Source organism: Theropithecus gelada, chromosome 5, assembly GCF_003255815.1.
Source record: "Theropithecus gelada isolate Dixy chromosome 5, Tgel_1.0, whole genome shotgun sequence".
NCBI classification, from domain to species: domain Eukaryota; kingdom Metazoa; phylum Chordata; class Mammalia; order Primates; family Cercopithecidae; genus Theropithecus; species Theropithecus gelada.
This window is the reverse complement of record NC_037672.1, coordinates 1194303-1213268: the sequence shown is the minus strand read 5'-3', so window position 1 is coordinate 1213268 and position 18966 is coordinate 1194303. Positions and strand designations below refer to the sequence as shown.

Here is an 18966-nt window from a genome sequence, read left to right as displayed (position 1 = left end):
GGGGGCGCGAGGGCGGGCCGAGCGCGCGCCCGCGGGCCGCCGGCTTTGTGTGCGAGTGCGCGTGCGCGCCGTCGTCCGCGCGTGGCCGCGGTCGGGGGCGGGACCGCGGCAAGGGTCGTGCGCATGCGCGGGCCGCTGCGTGTGAGCGAGCGCCGCCGTGTGCCCTCCCCGCCCGCGGCCCGCGCAGGTGACACAAAGGGGCCCGTGGGCCTCCAGGCTGCTCCACCGACCCCAGCCCCATGGGACGCGGGACGGCACCCCGAGTCCCGAGTCCCGATCCCCGGCCGCTACCCCGTCCCCGGTCACGACACCGCGGCTGGGCCTGCGGGACCGGGGTGGGAGCTGCGCCGTGCGCAGCTACGGGTGTCCTGGGGCGCGCGCTCCCGGGCCACTCGCGGGGGCGCGCTCCCTCCCGCCCTGAGGCTGCTGGCGACCGCGGCCGCGCGCTGTGGGGGAAGGGGACGGGGCCCGGGCGCAGGGTTTGACCGTGGAGGAGGCCGCCGCCCTCAGACCGGGCCCAAAGCGCAGCCCCCGGCGGTGACGCGGGAGGGCCCCGGGGGTCTCCGCTCCCGCGAACTCCGCGAGGTCCCGGCCCGGCCCGGCGCCTCCACCTGCCTCTGCCTGTGCCGGCCCGGGTCCCGGGGCACCTTCCTCGCCGGCTGCAGCCGCGGAAGCAGGGAGCACGGGCGGACGCCGGGCGCACGGCCATCGCCATCTTGGAGCGCCCGCGTCCTGGGCCGGCCGGGGCCGCTCCGCGGAGCCTCTCTCTCCCTCGACCCGGCTGCAAAGGCAGAGCCCGCGCGCTTGATCCCCGGGCCAAAGCTGGAGCGTTCTCTGGCGGCCTCCAAGGGCACCGGTGTCCAGAAGCCCGGCCGGGGCCAGAGCCCTTTTGCTGTAGTCTCCGCGATTGCCGGGACAGAATTCCCTTCCAGTGGGGAAAAGGGAAGGCGGTCGCGCCCTTCCCGGTTCCCTGAGTGGGGAGGTGAAACCCTGAGAGTTGGGGCTAGAGGGCCTGGAGCCAGGGCCGAGGCGGCGGGTGCGCACGGTGCTCCGTGGAGCCCGAGCACCGCCCCCCCCCCCCCAAGTCCTCTCCACCGTTTCTGTAGGAGCTCGGCAGGGAGCACACGTCCCTCGGGAAGAAAACGGCGCTGGTGGCTGGGCCCGCGCCGCGGGCGTCCTCGCTGAGCTCCTAGCGCGTGGCCTGTGCGCGTCTGTGTACCCGTCTGCGGCTTGGGGCAGGGTTGGGGCAGCACCGTGGGGTAACTATTTGCCGTTGCAGCTGAGGATGACAGCTGCGGTTTGGGGGTCCCTCGTTCTGTGTCCTGGAACTTTGTAGGGCGTGGCTCTGCCCTGGGCCTCAGCACCAGGTCTCCCCTGCCCGCCCAGGCATAGCCACCTCCCTCTGGGGTTTGGGTTTGGCTCCTGGTTAGCACTGTCAGCTCTGCAGACTCGTTTTGCCCTCTGTGATTCTGTCGCCCATCTTTGAGCACCTGCTTCCATGGTGGCGTCCTCTGCAGAACTCTGGGAGGGACATGCAGTGGGGGCTGCATCTGCTCACTGTCCGGGGTGCCTTGTCCACCTGCCTGGCCGTTTTTGAGGTGTCTGCCATGTCCGCAGCATGCACTTCGTCCTGTCAGCCTTGACCAGGGCAGCTGTTAGTTCTGAGAGGTGGACATGTGGTTGGGAATGTCAGTGAGTAGGATCTTCTCTTCTGCACACTTGTCATTAACCTGAGAACATGGCAGTGGGGGAGGGGAGGTTTGGCCCCGGGTGCACGGGACTGTGGGCTGGTCCTGTCCGTCTGCTGAGTGGGATGAGCCTTGGCCCAGTCCTGTGGGCTTGGCGCAGAACCGGCCCCAGCCACGTCCTGGGGAGATTGGAGGTGCTGGCTGGTCCTGTCTGCCTCCTCCAAGGGCTGGGAGCTCCCCACTCTTTGGACGTTTGTAGTGTAAGGTTCCATTATCCAGCAGACAGCCACTGTTAACAGTCACTCTGTTAATACGTTTTTTCTGGAGGAATCCTGGACAGAAGTAGTCACGCTCTCCAGGAAACGGGCCCCAGGCTCAAGAGGCCCAGTCTCTTCCTTTGGAGCTCAGAGGTGGCTGTTCAGCCACACCTGGCTCGCCTGGCAGTTTTTCTCCTCTGACTGTAACTAGCCCTTTCAACTTCCTGTGGCCACTGCCCCCAGAGTGTGACCTGGTCTGAGCTGATGGTGGCGTCCCTGAGCCAAGAGGCGTATGGCTGGTACCACTAGTGTTGCTGAGAACCCTTCAGGCAGCGCTCTGTGCCCGGCTGTGCCCTGGCGCTCCCCACGCAGTGCCCAAGTCAAAGGCGTGTGCCCTGTGAGGTGTTTACCCGAGTGACTCTCCTTCTAGAAGGACTTCTTGTTTTCCCCTCCACTCAGGGCTGGAGAGGGCTCCGTCCGGGTGGTGCTGACGGTGCAGGCCTGGCTCAGGGCCCAGGGGTGGCCAGGAGGTGGTGGAGGCAGCAGGTGGTGTCCTCCGGGTTCTGTGGTTGAACTGCATCGCCTGAGGGAACGCTGGTCGGAGTACCGGGGTCCTCTGGTGGTCGCTGGATTTTGGTAGTTGTGGGTAGGAGCTCTGTGCTGGGATTGTCTGGCCCCCCAGGTCCTCCATTGTCGGCTGCAGTGGCCAGGGCCCACTACTCTCCCCCACACTGGGTCGGGGTAACCCACAAGATGCCACCTGCGTCACTGACCGTCCCTTCCAGAAGCCCGTCCAGCCACACACTCCATGTGGTATCTCCCATGAGGAAACGTTCAGTTTTTTTCCTGTAAAGTCAGAAATCTCTTGGGTGGCCTTTTGTCAAGCCAAACATTAACCTTGAGTTGTCTCTCTGGGTGGCCCCAGGCGGTGCCAGTTCTTATGTGCGTTGAAGGAGAGTGAGGATGGCCCTGAGGGAAGCCCAGTTGGTTTGGATGGGGAGGAGTTGGGGCTACGGCCCTGAGAGAGGTGTGGGTGGTATTGGGACCAGGCCCCTTCTGCACCCTCCTCTGGCACCACCATCAACTCCCCAGGCCTGGTGTGGCCTATACCACCCTGCCCACCCATGCTACCCTGCCCGCCCATGCCACCCTGCCCCGCCACCGTGTCACCCTGCCCACCCGTGTCACCCTGACCTGCCACCCATCTGTGGTGTGAGGGCTGCTGGGCTGCCCTGTCTGCATGGCTGGCGTGAGCCTCAGAGGCGTCCGAGGCTGCCTGTCGAGTGGTGTCATGTGTAGAGTGTCCTGTTGAGAAGGAGAGGAAGGGTGTAGCCCTGATACCCCACGCGTGGTAGGAGCCGGGAAGGTGGTGTTCTGGGGGTCCTGGAGCTCACAGGGCATGTGCATGTGCTCCCTGAATAAACAGGGAAACGTACGGCTCCACGGGTGTCCTGGAGAGGAATCTTGCTGGCAAATCCGTGCCTTTGATCGCAGCCCCTACACTGTGTCCTCTGAGCTGTGATGTGGCCCCGCAGGCCCTGTGGAGTACCGTGGCTCCCTGGCTCACAGGGATGCTGCCGTCGGAGGTGCCGTAACGGCTCGTGGGTGACTTGGGCGGTGTCTGTCTGGGGCGCTGTCGTCGGAGGACCTGTATCAGTCCATGGGTGACAGGCAGTGTCTGTCTGAGGGAGGTTCTGGTGGCCCCATGCTCTCAGCCCAGTGGCTCCACGCTGCTGTGTAGCCCCTCTTGGGGGCCTGCCTTCTCTGCCGTTGAAGGGCAGGGGCTCAGTTCCCTCTGGGTGGCAGGCGGCTGTATCTCAGGACCGGAAGGCTCCAGGTCAGGCTGTGCACAGCCTTCGTTCATGTCAGCTCCTGGCTGGGCAGCACAGGGGCCTCCAGGCCTGGACAGCCAAGGGGGGCATCTCACCAATGCCCAGATGGCTGTGCTGGGGACTTATGGCAGGACAGCTTTGTCATGAGATGGCCACTCGAGCCTGGAGTAATCAGGGCTTACGGGGACAGGGCAGGGTGAGGGCTGGTGAGACTGCCCAGCCTGAGGGTGCCCTTCTGGTGGTTGGGGAGCTCCTTCCTGGGCAGCGGCTTTAGGGGCTGCTGTGGAGAGGGAGAGATGAGGTTGGTGAGGAGGGTCTTTTGGGACACACTGTCCTGGTAGAGGCTGTGGGGGAGGGGAACAGACCAGTTGGCCCAGCAGGGCTGCCCAGTGGAGGCACGTGGAGGGTTGGTGGCCACCGAGCCTGGGTCTGAGCAAGCGGGGATGGGGACCAGGTGCCGAGGCTGGGGAAGGAACGGGGGCAGCCGCTTGGTCCTGGCACATCTTGGGGTCCCCTGGGACTTCCTGGGAACCCCAGTGCCCAGAGACCCACTGTGGCTGTCTGGCGGGGGGGCAAGTCCCAGCCCGTGGTGACCCCCAGTGTGCCAGGGCAACCCTGGTCCCTCTCCAGAGTGGACCGATGCCCAGCACACACGTGGTTCAGGGCCGAGTGGGCAGGCATGGCCAACAGGAGGGAGGATCCAGCAAGCAGCTGGTGATGTGTGTCCAGAGACAGGGTGTTGACATGTGGCCAAGAGGTTCTGGGGTCATCGGGCCGCCACCGTGCAGCCCCCACCCCAGGACTTGATGGCTCCAGAGAACCTGGGGGCTGCTGCCCTCACCTCACCCCAATTTCTTTAAAATGAATTTTTATTTTAGAACAGTCTTAGCTTTATAGGAAAATAGGAAGCTACCGCAAGCTTCCCACGTGCGCTGCACTCACTTCCCTCGTGGGTCTGTTGAGTGCTTTCTTATGACGTAAGGTTAAGCGTCTGCAGGGTGAGAACCTGGAGACTGTCCTTGTGTTGCTGTGCTGAGAGCCGTGTGTGGCTGTGAGTTTTTGATGAGGAAAAGCAGTGTGGGTCCTGGGTTTGGACAGCGCAGGCCCCTCTGGGAGCCGAGTGCCTTCACCTCGGAGCGTGTGGGGGAGGTACAGAGCTGGAGCCCTTGACCCTGACCGGCCAGCCAGGAGGGCTGTAGGAGGTCAGCTCCCTGGCGTGAGGTGCCCAGGGCCTCCGGCGTCACCCTGGGTGGGGGCTCCAGGACTCGGACGCTGGCTGTCAGTGGGGCAGGTGTGGCCCAGCAGGGGGCTGCTTTGTGGGTGCACTGTGGCCCCAGGATGGTGCAGATGGTGGGCAGACCTGCCCCAGGGCTGTTTCTGAAACAGAGGCCCCTGGAGGAGAACCAGGTGCTGGGCCTCAGGTGTCTGTCCTGAACTGGGGCAGCCTTGGAACAAGGAGCCGCAGGAGGTCCCTGTGGCACGGGGCCCTGGCAGGGCCACAGGAGTCCTGCCACAGGTTCCTCGGCTCGGGAGCTCACGGCCTCCTCACTGCAGAGTCTTTTCAGGAGGGCCAGGGGTGGCCTTCCCACACCTGCTTCCTCCTCAGAGACACAGGTGTGGGTACATACTGGCCAGTATTGATAAGCATTGAGTGGTATTGAGGGGTGTTGATGAGCCTCCAGGAGCAGCGGCCGGCGCCGTGGTGCTGTGGGCAGTATTGATGAGTACTGGCTGGTGTTGATGAGTTTGACTGGGCGTGGGTGGCGTGGTGCTTTGCCCCCTGGCCAGGCTGGTTCGTGGGTGAAGTGTGACATTCAGGTGGTTTTCTCCTGTCCTATTAGTTTCTGTTTTTATGCAGGATCCGGGTGCTACGGGGGGATCTGGCCTTCAGGGCAGGAGGCTGCAGCGCAGGTCATAGGGGGCCCAGACGCAGGCAGTGGGATCCCACTCCGCAGTGTTGCTCTTGGGTCCTCCATCGGGAGCCCCATACAGCACTGCCATGAGGAGTGGTGTTGGGGACCCTGGATGGGAGCTGTGTGTGTGGGGCTACACCTCAGCCCCTGTGATGGTGTCTCTGGAAGCTGGAGGCTGTCAGCCTGTATGCTTGAATCCTGCAGAGGGATTTGAGGGGCGGAGATTTGTCTGCGAGGCCTCTGGCAGGGGTTGGCCTTATGGCGCACCACCAGGGTCTTAGGCTTGGCTGAGTGGCCCCTCCTGGCCTGGCAGGCAGTCGTCTCTGCCCATGCCTGCCATGCTGCTGGGCTGGTGGTGGCTGTCTCCTGTCCTGGTTAGCCTGATGTCAGCTGCACGTTGGGGTCAGCGCCTGTGCTGTGTCTTCATGCCAGAGCAGGGGTCAGGTGTGGGTGGCTCAGTGACACCCTCCCGAGGGCTGGGCGATCGTGTGCACTCCCAGCACCCTCTACCTTGCAGGGCTGCGTTCCTGGAAGGCTTGGCCCCCTCAGGTGCCCCCTGCCCCTGTGCATTCAGCCATCAGGGTTCATGCCCTCAGCTTCCCGCCAGGCCCTGGTCGTAGCCGTCAGGAAGAGCTGAGCCGTGCTTTTGGGAGAATCGAGGGAATGTCGCTGGGATGCACCAAGGGTTGGAGGTGGAGCTGGCGTGGCCCAGGGCAGGCAGTACCAGGCCGGATGCTGGAAAGCCAGCAGCTCTTCTCCCGGTGGCTCCTGGGAAGTTCCACGTCCTTGCCTGGTCACAGAGGCCCGGGAATCGGTGACATGAGATAGAAGCTTCCAGAACAGGAGGCAGAGCCCTTCCGCAGTTTCCCTGCCCACAGCACACACCCTGTGTCCTCCACCCCCTGGTTTTTGAACACTGGGGACATCTGGGTGCGGCTAGAGCCTGTGGGGGTGGCCGCAGCCCTGGGGGGCTGTTCCCAAGAGTCAGCCTAGGGGCCACTGGGGCCTGGCCTCGGGCCTGGCACTGCGACCTCGGGGTGAGCGCCCCTCGTGTGTGCGGCAGGAGCCGGGGCCCCTGCCTGGCAGCAGGCTCCCGAGTCCAGGTAGGTCCCGGACAGCAGCCCCGGGCGTGGCAGATGCAGTGAGGTCCACTTCTGAGGCGGTCCCTGGAGTCTGTGAGTTCTGGTCGGACCTTTGATGGCATTTTAATGTGTCTCTTGTGTTTGATTTTTAGTAAGACTTTGACCCCGACGCAGGCTTCAGTGATTGCCGTGGATCAGAAGCCTGAGCGCTTTGGCTCAAGACAATTAAGGACGTGGGATGAGGCTCCGAGACAGGACGCGGTTCTGCCTGGGGATCCTGAAGATAAAAAGCTTTGAAAAGTCGAATTCATGGTCGTGGAAGCTGAGGCCATATTAAGAGATGTCAGGTTGGTAGGAGTTCCTGGCGTCGGCGGCAGGCAAAGCCAGCCGGTCTCTTTGCGACCGTGTGGAGGAGGCACTGCCTCGGATCAAGTCGAGGGCCCTGGGCTGTGCAGGCGTCGGGCCTGACTGCTGCCACCTGGCCGCAAGTGTGCTCTGGGCGAGGACGGGCGTCCCTCGAGGGAGGGCTTCCTGCACACCTGGCGGCAGAGCACAGCTGGTCAGGCCTGTCGTGGTGTCTGCTGTCTGTTTCTGTCGGATAGTGTCCGAGAGGCACGGAGGGCCTCCACGTGGAGGCCGCCAGCAGGAGGGCAGAGCCCCACATGGAACCCTGGAAATCTCAGGTGTCCACCCGGCTGCCCAAGAGCGGGGCCGTGGCCCCGGTGGAGCTGTTCCTCGTGGTTGATCTATGTTCTCTGGCCCGGAAGTGCGTGCAGCTGGAAACAGCCTTGGGCTGGGGGGTTGCTGTAAAGCCTGCTTCAGCACAGGCCGTGTGAATGTGAAGCCTCCTGAGTGTCCCCAAGCCCGCATGGGTGGGCTGTCCAGGGGAATCCTGGCACGGTGGTCGGGGGCAGCTCGTGGGTGATGTGAGGAGGCACCTTGGGTGCCTGAACCTGATGGGGCCTCGTGTCTCCACCTGCTCCTCCCTCCCCACCATTCTGCTGAGGAACCCAGCTCCCACTCACCCAGCACCCGGGAGTCCCTCCAGGCCGTTCCGATGAGGGACCCAGTTCCCACTCATCCACACACGGGAGTCCCCACAGGCGGTTCCACCAGGGGACACGGTTCCCACTCACCCAGCACCCAGGAGTCCCCACAGGCAGTTCCGACGAGGGACCCGGTTCCCACTTACCCAGCACCCGGGAGTGCCCCCAGGCCGTTCCGATGAGGGACCCGGTTCCCACTCCTCCAGCACACGGGAGTCCCCCCAGGCAGTTCCACCAGGGGACACAGTTCCTACTCACCCAGCACCCGGAGTCCCTCCAGGCCGTTCCGATGAGGGACCCGGTTCCCACTCCTCCAGCACACAGGGGTCCCCCCATGCAGTTCCACCAGGGGACACGGTTCCTACTCACCCAGCACCCGGGAGTCCCCACAGGCAGTTCCAACGAGGGACCCGGTTCCCGCTTACCCAGCACCTGGGAGTCCCCACAGGCGGTTCCACCAGGGGACACTGTTCCCACTCACCCAGCACACGGGAGTCGCCACAGGCAGTTCCAACGAGGGACCCGGTTCCCACTCACCCAGCACCCGGGAGTCCCCCCAGGCCGTTCCGATGAGGGACCCGGCTCCCACTCCTCCAGCACACGGGAGTCCCCCCAGGCAGTTCCGATGCAGCCGAGTGGTCTGCAGTGGTCCTGCGTGTCCACGCCTTCCTTGTCAGAAGTGAAATCCAAGGACGCTGAGAGCAGATGTCTGTCCACTCACTCAGAAACATCAACATAAACCTTTCCTCTCATGAGAAGTAATCACCACGCACAGTGGGGAGGAAGGCCGTGTGCAGAGGGAGGCCGTGTGCAGTGTCGCTGGGCGGCTGCCTGTGGTGCTCGTGGGCAGCTGCAGTCCGGAGGGAATGAAGGAAAGGTGAACCAGGACACGGTTTTGACCGTGTAGACCCCGTGCTCGGGATCTGGGCCGGTCCTGGTGCCTTTCCTGTCTTGAAGGCAAGTGGGCGGAATGGCCAGTGGCTCCTCCGAGGACGCTGGGGCGCGAGGACCTTGTGGGAGGGTCATGGGCCCAGCCGTACTGGGAGCCCTTGGCTTTGGGGTGGTCAGTGGAGACCCATGCCCCGTCCCCTGCAGGCCCACTGCATCCCTGGGCTGTCCACCAGCGTTTCTTTTCTCTGCCGTGGGTTCCAAGAGGCATTTCCCTGCTTCCTGGATACTGGCAGCTCGGCGGCCTCTACTCACCAGCGGGTGGATGGGGTGGGAGACTGGGCTGAGCGTGCTTATGGCCGCGGCCACTGGGGGCCTGCTGGGTCACTGTGTCTTGGTTCTGTCCTGCACCTCCCCTCCTGCTGGCCGAACGGTTCTGGAGGCTGCTTGGTCTCCTGGGGCCAGTCTTTAGGGGTGGACCGGCTGGGACCTGGCCCCAGCTCTGCCTCTGCCCAGCTGCCATGGGCCTGACGGTAGCCCTGCCTGGTGCTCCCTGCCCGGCACGGGGCCATTGGGCGGTACCTGGAAGCTGCCATGCTTCTGTGACGCCTCAGAGCCCTTATTTCTCCACTTGGCCTCAGTGAAGCTTAGTTGTGTCATACGCAGAAGGAGTGGGTGTTAATGATCTTCAATCATCTCGTTCTGGGAAGGTTGGGTACAGAGTGGACTTTAATAGGTTTTAGCCCTTTTCTTTCCTTGCTCTGTTTCTTTTCCCTTCAAATCTGTAAATGGAAGTGATGCCAGGCAGAGCTTGGGGGGCGTCCCACATGAAACATTGGTGACCCCATCAGGGATTCCGGGCAGCCACGCGGTAGCCCAGGCAGGAAAGGGACAATCGTGTTCCCAAAGGCCCGTGCTGCCATCTGTGTTCTTCAGTGTCCGGGTCCCTCCTGCCCCCTGCCTCACGGAGCTGCCCTGGGGTCTCGGAGGGTCTGGGAGGGCCTGGGAGGGTCTGGAGGTATCTTGATGGGTCTCGGAGGGCCTGGGAGGATCTTGGGGGGGGTCTCAGAGGGTCTGGGAGGGTCTTGGAGTCCCTAGGAGGGTCTGGAGGTTCCTTGGGGGGTCTCGGAGGGTCTCGAAGTGCCTCGGAGGGTCTCAGAGGGCCTGGGAAGGTCGCAGAGGGTCTGGGAGGGTCTCGGGGTCTCGGAGGGACCTTGGAGGGTCTGGGAGGGTCTCGGAGGCCCGGCGCCCAAGGAGGATGGTGGTGGGTGTCTGCAGTCTGTGTCCACTCGAGTCGGTGAACTGAAGCACACATGAGTCTGTCTTTCCCGTGGATTTTTAATTTACTTTTTACAAATAACAAAACGTATAGGATAGAAAACCCCCGGGCGTCAGCCCTCATTGACCCGTGCACGGTGGGTGGCGTGGAGTGGGCTGTGGCCGCAGGGCCGCAGTGGTGCGAAGCTGAGCACTTGCCTCTGTCTTGCAGGCGTCCGACCTCCAATCATGAACGGGCCCCTGCACCCGCGGCCCCTGGTGGCGCTGCTGGACGGCCGGGACTGCACAGTGGAGATGCCCATCCTGAAGGACGTGGCCACTGTGGCCTTCTGTGACGCGCAGTCCACGCAGGAGATCCACGAGAAGGTACCACCATGGCGTGGGGCTGGAAGAACCACACGCTGGAGGGGAGTGGGGAGGGACGGGAGCACAGCAAGCCCAGGCCAAAGCGGGTCTGTGTGCCACTGGGGCAGGAGCGGCCTCTGTCCCAGTCGCCCTGCGCCATTGGGAGGTGGACGCGGGGTTTCCCCTGCACCCTGTCGGGAGGTGGACACGGGGTTTCCCCTGCGCCCCGTCGGGAGGTGGACACGGGGTTTCCCCTGCGCCCCGTCGGGAGGTGGACACGGGGTTTCTCCTGCTCTCCACTGGGAGGTGGACATGGGGTTTGCCCTGAGCCCCATCGGGAGGTGGACATGGGGTTTCCCTGTGGCTTCTTGATTCATTTTCAGTTTTTCCCAGGGAGCAGGTCCTTTTGTGGCGGGGGTGGAGTGAGGTGCTTTCCCCCGCCTCAGATGCGCAGCGGTCTCGGCATTGCCCACGACCTGGCTGTGGTCCAGCAGTGGGCAGCCTTTGGGCAGCTTTCCTGATTCATGTTTGCTCAGGAGCTCCACAGGCTCCTCCGTGATGAGGGCTAGGTCGGTCCGGCTCCTCGTAGCCAGGGTTCCGTGATTCAGAGCAGCTTTTTCCTGAAGACAGATGAATAATCTGGGCCCGCAGGAGCTCACGGGATAGGGCCAGGCCCAGGTCGCAACCCGGAGAGGCCCGGAGCCTGCAGAAACGGGCGAGCCTCGCCAACTCTGGCCTGGGGCGTTGGCTGTTCTGGAAGAAGTGGCTGAGAGGCTGAATTTGGCTTTGCTGGGTGCGGGACCCTGCCGGGATATCCATGGCCCAAAAGGTGACACCTGGAGTGAGGGTGACCTGGGTTCTGACTCGCCACACGGTTGGCACTCAGCCTACTGATGTCTGAGAAACCTTGAATCTGGATTTTCAGGGACCCCACACTGCTGACCCCAGGTGCAGAAGGAAATGGGACGGCCCCTTTAGAGGAAGACAGCGTCAGCCCAGGCCTCAGGTCATTTCTAGAAATCCTCGTCTGGCGCGGGGTCCGTCAGACACAAGCAGAGGTAACCAGGCAGTCAAGGAGATGCACAAAACCCACCAGCCAGGGAAGCGGCGCCGGCCCATAGGAGCTCCCTGTGCTGCCCACGGGCCAATCACCCCAGCACAGCCCCCGGGAGGCCGGGCCAGACACCCGACGAAGAGCTGATGACCCTGAAACGGGGCGTAGCAGTGTCAGGGGAGAACATGAGATGTGAATCTGAGAAATGCTGAAGCTGAACAGGGGAACTGAGGGGCGGGTTTACCAGCGGGCCGGGCAGCAGTGGACAGGAGGGAACGCGGGAACGCGGGAGAGGGCGAGATGAGGAAGAGTCTCCCTCACAGAAACTTCAGAACAAGACAGGGAAGGGGCTGGAAATGATGACGACCGCAAAAGCATTTCCAAAACGGACAGAAGGCAACCTGATGTTAAAAATGTGCGTAGTCGGCCGGGCGCGGTGGCTCAAGCCTGTAATCCCAGCACTTTGGGAGGCCGAGGCGGGTGGATCACGAGGTCAGGAGATCGAGACCATCCTGGCTAACATGGTGAAACCCCGTCTCTACTAAAAATACAAAAAACTAGCCGGGCGAGGTGGCGGGCGCCTGTAGTCCCAGCTACTCGGAGGCTGAGGCAGGAGAATGGCATGAACCTGGGAGGCGGAGCTTGCAGTGAGCCGAGATCGCGCCACTGCACTCCAGCCTGGGTGACACGGCGCGAGACTCCGTCTCAAAAAAAAAAAAAAAAAAAAAATGTGCGTAGTCTGCCGGGAGCTCTGCCGGGGCATTCGCTCTGGGAGATTCTTCACGGTTTCTCATGGGGTTAGATGTGTGCTTGTAATGCAGCCCAGCGGCCACGCTCCTTTATCCCGGAGACTCGGAACGTGCTGCATCCACACGCCCAGCGGCCACGCTCCTTTATCCCGGAGACTCGGAACGTGCTGCATCCACACGCCCAGCGGCCACACCCCTTTATCCCGGAGCCTCGGAACGTACATCCACACGCCCAGCGGCCACACCCCTTTATCCCGGAGACTCGGAAGGTGCCGCATCCACACGCCCAGCGGCCACACCCCTTTATCCCGGAGACTCGGAATGCGCGTCCACACACAGACCTGCACGTCATGCTCCCTGGCAGCTTAACTCACCATAGCCCAAACTAGAAGACCATCCCCCAGGCTGCCCTTCAGTGAGTGAGTGGCCGGGTGAACACTGGCCACCTCCCTTAGTGTCCTCAGCAACAGGCGTGAACTCTGGGTCCCTGCCACACCCTGGGTGATCTCGGCAACGCGGTGGTGAGTGAAGAAGCTGGTTTCAAGGGGTGCACGCTGTATCATCTGTTCATCCCCAGGTGACGGGGTAAGCGTGACGGAAACAGTTGCCCGGGGTGCAGGTGGGGGATCTGCCGGCGGGCCAGTGTCCAGAATCAGCGTGTGGGTACATCACATGGGTGTGTCCACACGCGTGCAAGGGGCTGTGGGTGAACTGCCCGTGGTGCACACCTGAGGGAGTCATGTGGCACCAGCTCGGTTTTGACAATGCCCTTGGTTAGGTACAGTTTTCTTGTTGGGAAACTGTTTGTATTAAAGGTATACACGTAGGAATGAAAAAGAGGCTCGTCGAAAACTTTCAATATTGTAAGCAACACTGAAACAAGTTTTGCCAACGAACTGGAAAACTAAGGCAAAACAGATGTTTTTCTAGAATTGCAGTAATCCCAAACTGCCTTGCCAGGTTCATCTAAAATGCAAATCAGTGGTCGGGGTGCGGCCGGCGTGGGCCCTGGCGTGAGACAGACTTCCTGCTCCCCACCCAGACTGCACAGCCCAGGGCAGAGAGAGGACAAGGTAAACAGAAAACCACCCCAGGGGACGCAGCTGGATTCTTGGAAGAGACGAGTGTTGGGAACGGTCCTGGCATCCCGGAGGGGTCTGAAGCAGCCCCTAAGCAGAAGGAGAGCAGGCGCCGCAGAAAGGAGCCCCCAGAAACTAGGAGAGCTTGAAATTTAAAACATGAGTGAAAATCTAATAAAAACAGGAAGTTTGAAGACACAGGGAAATGGCAGAAGCTGGAGATGGGAAGAGAAGCCACAGCCTCCCGGGGCTCCGTGTGGAATCTGAGGGGGCCGCCTGGATGCCGAGTCCCTGTTTCACAGTGTGTGGTCCTGCAGGAGGAGCTGGCTGCCCATGCTTTCTTGCCACTAGGGGTGGCCAAAGGACTGAACTCCAGCGCAGAGGGGAGCAGGGCCTCTCCCTGCCATCCCTTCCCTGTCCCTGCTGGCCGGAAGCCAGCTGTGATGGGCGGAGCCTGGGTAGCCACCTTGGACCATGAGTGGAGCCGTGTTGGGAACCGTGGAGCAACAAGACAGGAGGCAGGGACCCTCGTGGCTGTGGAGGGGGCTGCGGGCCACCTGTCTGCAGGCTTTGACGTGGGAGGAAACTGAGCGCTGGCGTCATGCGTCACTGTTAGTCAGGAATTTGTGCCTCCCGGGGCAGAAACCTCCCGCATAGCTGTTTGGATGTCGCTGCTGTCTGAGTGCCGTGGAGGGAGAGAATGTGATACCGTCAGTGCGGTCATAGGAAGAACAGAAAGAGTGTCGGGGCCTGGGAGGCACACCGCTGTTAAGGTTCAGGATTAGGATTTTATTGATACCGTGGGTGGGGGGATGTCACCGACGAGCACACAAGACTCAGCACAGCACCCCCCGCCTGCTTTGGAATTGCCGTAGGAGAAGGGTTTTCAGCCCAGCACTGCACATCTGATCAAACTGCTGAGCAAGAAAAAGGAAGGCCTGGGGCCCGGAGGCTGCGTCCGGTGTGGGCTGCGGGGCCTGGAGCGGAGGGCAGCTCCGGGAGGGCACAGGATGCAGTGGTCCGCAACGACCTGCAGCCAGCTGGACAGTCACACTCCTGCAAGACAAGCATCTCCCGGCCTTGGGGGTAGGGAGGCCGCCAGAAAGCCCCGCCGGACAGAGGTGCTGGGGCTGTGCAGGAAACGAAGTGATAGAAATCCGGGAAAAACACACAAGCTGGCGTTGTCATGGTGACCAGGAAAAACAGGCTGGCGTTGTCATGGTGACCGGGAAAAACACACAGGCTGGCGTTGTCATGGTGATGGAGTGCAGGACAAGCCCCTTGGTCTCTTGCTGGCAGCCGGCACAGAGACAGGCTGCCGTGGGCTCTGACCTTAATACCGGGTCACAGTCGCTTCTAGGAGCAAGAGGACGGATACCCCATGCCGTATACTGGGGCCTGTTTCCAGGCACACTGTCCAGTGCCCAGCTGAGCCGTGGGTGCATTGCGGCCCCCGCAGTGCATGTCCAGACCCCAGGACCCACTCTCAGGTCTAGAAGATCCAGTTGGGCAGTGTTGGTACCACCAAGAGTGGACAGGACAGAGGAGCAGAGACAGCCCCACCCAGCAGGACGCAAGGACTTGGGCAGTGGCTTTTCAGGTGTGTGGGCTGAGAACTGGGGAGTTGGTGAATTCTGGGGCCCCTGGGGTAGCCATTCGGGAACGGCAGCAGCTCCCCCAACCGCAGATGCTCACTGCCCACAGAAGCGGCCACGTGTTTGAATGAAGAGCAGTTAGAGGAACATTTGCAAGAGAATGTGTTTACTCACTGAGGTTATGACAACACAGAAAATAACAACTCTTTCTGTAGAAAATGTGATGCTAGAGAGGAAAAGGTCACTTTGATTAAATGGCAATTAGAAATAACAACATTGCAAGGCCGGGTGCAGCAGCTCACGCCTATAATCCCAGCACTTTAGGAGGCTGAGGCGGGCGGATCACTTGAGGTCAGGAGTTCGAGACCAGCCTGGGCAACATGGTGAAACCCTGTCTCTACTGAAAATACAAGAATTAGCCATGCGTGGTGGTGCATGCCTATAGTCCCAGATACTTAGGAGGCTGAGGCAGGAGAATCTCTGCAATCCAAGAGGCAGAGGTTGCACCGAGCCAAGATTATGCCACCGCACTCCAGCCTGGGCAACAGAGCGAGACTCCGTCTAAAAAAAAAAAAAAAGGAAAAAAAGAAAGACATAGTAAAACAAATTTTAAAAATAAAAACAGGCGAGAGATAGGGGTTGGGTATTTTCAATTTGTGTGCCAGCCTAAGGGTGAATGTCTGATATAATCGGAGCTGGTGCAGGGGCCGTGCCTGTAATCCCAGTGTATCCAGAGGCCAAGGCCGGAGGATCGCCTCAGCCTAGGAGGTCAAGTCTGCAGTGAGTCATGATTACACCACTGCAGTCCAGCGAGATCCTGTCTGTAATATAAATAAATGTAGAAGTCTGTGTATTCAGAGACTCCTCCCAATCAGTAGGAAACAGAAAAATTCCAGCGGAAAATGGATGAGGGCAGTGGCGTTTGGGTATAGACAGAGCGATGTATGAGAACCGGGGTGCCCCTCCCAGGTTCTCATGGGTGCAGCAGTCACCGCCGGTAACCACTGGCCTGGCCTGCACCGAGCCCTGCACCAGCCATGTTGAGGGAGCCTGAGCCTGTCCCTTCATATGGAACAGAAACGGCCATACCAGTCTCGATGGTGCTTTGGCAGTTTCTCTGGAAATCTGAAACCCGCGGTCTTCGGCCCAGCCCCACCCTGGGCCTGCATGTGGCTGCGTGTCGTAGAGAAGCATCTGCCCTGATGGTGACCTGATGTGAGCAGCAGTTTCAGAGTAAGCCACACCTGTGCACGAGGTCTGGAAAGGTAAGTGCGATGTCACTGAGTCCTGAGCACAGGAGAAGCAGGTGGCGGAACTGCATGGCCGGAGTTGGGCCTGGCAGGCCCCTTCCTGACCCCCAAGAGCTGGCTGCCACCAGCAGCCTCCTGGTGTCCTGGGGTCTGTTTCTAGCCCGGTGGCAGCCGAGCTTCCTGGGCACCCGGCTTTCCCCAGGCCTGCTCTGAGCACTGGAGTTGAGGGCACTGAGCAGAGGGGGGCTGAGCCCCTGGCGGTGGAGGGGACACACCAGTGGGTACTGGCTGGGGGTGGCTTCTGGGAGGCTGCTGGGTCCTGATCTAAAGGAGCACAGCTGGCTGTACCCACCTCCTGCAGACTTCCTCCGTGGGAGACCGAGGCAGTAGGCAGGGTGGAGCAGCCACGTGGCAGCCACGAGGGGGACAGGAAGGTAGACCCCGAGGCTGACGAGCCGCTGTGGCACTCTGGCCTGTGGACCTGTGGATGACGTGGCCGCCACGTGGTAAAGCTTACACGCTAGCGGCTCTGGCACTGCAGCTGAGCACAGGCCAACCTGGTACGTGGCTGCGGTCGGGGCATGGGGTCTCCGAGCCGTGTTGAGATTCCTGTAGTGAGAACGCATCCACCTAATACGTTGTTAAAAATATATTCAGTAAGGAAAAGGGCAAGGTCCTGAAAAAAGTGCATTAAGAAACGTGCCCGGGCAAGTGAGTAAAGCCTCGTCAGGGGGCAGCTTGCACTTCCCAGCTCAGCTGGGTCTTCAGCCTCTGCAGCTGGTTGAGCCCGAAGGAGGCCCTCGGCCGGTGCAGGTTTCGTCTTCTCAGAACTTATCTCGATGAGATAAAAAAATGTTCATCGCGGAAGAGCCAACGCGGGAAGCAACCTTAAGGCCGCACACATGAATGTTCTTCATATTCACATGAATCGATCGCCGTCTGATCCGAATGTGCGGGAGGTGACGTGCCACAGTTCAGAATCGACTTTTCAAAGCCCATGGCCGATGCTCAGAGTGAAAGCAAGCTGTTGCCTGCGTACACACAAGCCCGTGTGGTGCGGGTCTCTCCAGCCTGTCCATGCCGAGCCTCTGTGTGCACACCGTGGGAGCAGCCCCTGCATGTCCAGCTGTCCAGGCCGGGCCCCCGGGCTCATGTCTGGCGCCAGGCCTGTCCCTTACCCCGTGGCCCATCTCCCACAGCGCCTCTGCCCACCACTCGCATGCACAGCGCCTCTGCCCGCCACTCGCACGCACAGCGCCTCCTGCCCGCCACTCGCACGCACTGCGCCTCCTGCCCGCCACTCGCATGCACTGCGCCTCCTGCCCGCCACTCGCATGCACTGCGCCTCTGCCCGCCACTCGCGTGCACAGCGCCTCTGCCCACAGTGGTGCCAACGAAGCTTCACCTGCAGGCGACTCCCTCTTAGCTGCAGCGGTTCTGCCAAGCTGCCCAAGGCACCTCCTGGGGGTGTGGGCGCCCATCTCCAGTCCACACAGCGCAGGGGTCTTTCTGGCTGCACCGCTCGCCGCTACCCACGGCCGTGCACCAGTCGCCCACTGCTGGCCTCTGCCCGTGCTGTCCTCCTTGTGGCCTCTCCCAGTCCACACTACATCTGGTCAGGTCTGGTGCACCAGGGGTCGCCCCGTCCACACTGTGTCTGGTGCACCAGGGGTCTGCACGTATGCAGCCTCAAAGCCTTCCCAGGGGGCCCGGGGCAGCCATCAGCCCTGTCTGTGAACTGATAAGTGCTACACCCATTCCTCTGCGATCTGGGCAGATGCCTCCCTGCCTCCTGCAGCCGAGCCGCTCCAACTTTCCCTTTGTCCTGGAGAACGCCTAGGCCAACCCGGGGCTCCCCTGCCCTGCTGCCCGGCCTCTGCCATGGCCCTGGTCTGTGTGGTCCCCCATGGTCCCATCCTCTAGGTCCCCTGCAGTGGGCAGGAGGGAAGGGAGGCTGTGCCAGCCTCAAAGGGAACCATCTGTTCTGGCCGAGCTGGAGGTCTGGGCACTGGAGGAGAAGGGGTTGCAGCTGGGTGGTGAGCGTCTTCCTGGGGGCTGCCCTCACCCCCCCCCCAACGTGTGCCTGCCCAACACCAGATGCTCTACCCAGGGCCCGGGCAGAGTCAGCTCCCATAGGACACCCTGCAGTCCAGCAACCCAGGCACTGCCGCCCAGGATCGGCAGGCTCCATGTACGGCGGGAAGGGAGGGAAAGACGCTGCCTAGGCCCCGGTGAGCTCTGTGCTGAGCCCGTGGTGTTGGTCGGTCAGGAGTACCTGAGGCCCCGCTGGCAGGGGGCGGGTGGGAGTCACGTCTTCACGGGAGGCTCAGTGGTGTCTCCTGGGACTCAGACGTGCCCATGTGGACGAGGCCTGCGCGTCCTGGTGTCCTGAGCCGTAGCTGTTTGCATAGAGCCCCTCTGCACCCACGGTGGGCGTTGTCACGCACGAGTGTGGGATGCGTGAGTGTGGGATGCACGAGTGTGGATGCACGTGTGTGGGTGGGTGTTTTCAGGTGTGGGTAGATGCACAGGTGGTGCACACACACCCCCACCCTGTGCCCAGTGCCGCGCGTGGTTCTTCTGCCTAGGGCACTTCCTCCACCTATGTGCCTCTGCACCCCACGCTGCCCCGCCCTCCCTGGACTGGGGGTAACTGGGTGCCCTTGGTAGGGCGGGGTTGGCGGTGACCACAGCAACACCTGGTGCTGGCTGAGTGGAGGCGCCAGGGTTGGGCTGCTGTGCTGTGTGCTGGGTCTGCATTTGTCAGAATTCGTTCCGGTCTAGAATTTGTCATGGAAACTGAAATTACAAGCATGACTCTTATGAACATAGCTCAAACCCAAGCCTTGCTAGCCATGCTGTGCCCATTGTGGGCAGCATTTCTGGGCGGGTTCTCAGGCGACACGGGGG

The 18966-nt window shown here is 61.8% G+C and overlaps 1 protein-coding gene across 1 annotated transcript in view; it reads left to right on the top strand.

Moving 5' to 3' along the window:
- Positions 1-18966, top strand: part of CTBP1 (C-terminal binding protein 1) — a 39825-nt gene that overhangs the window by 3767 nt on the left and 17092 nt on the right. Inside the window, exon 2 of the mRNA XM_025385407.1 lies at positions 10196-10350. Within this exon, the coding sequence (XP_025241192.1) occupies positions 10196-10350 (155 nt within the window). The remainder of the gene's footprint in view (positions 1-10195; positions 10351-18966) is intronic.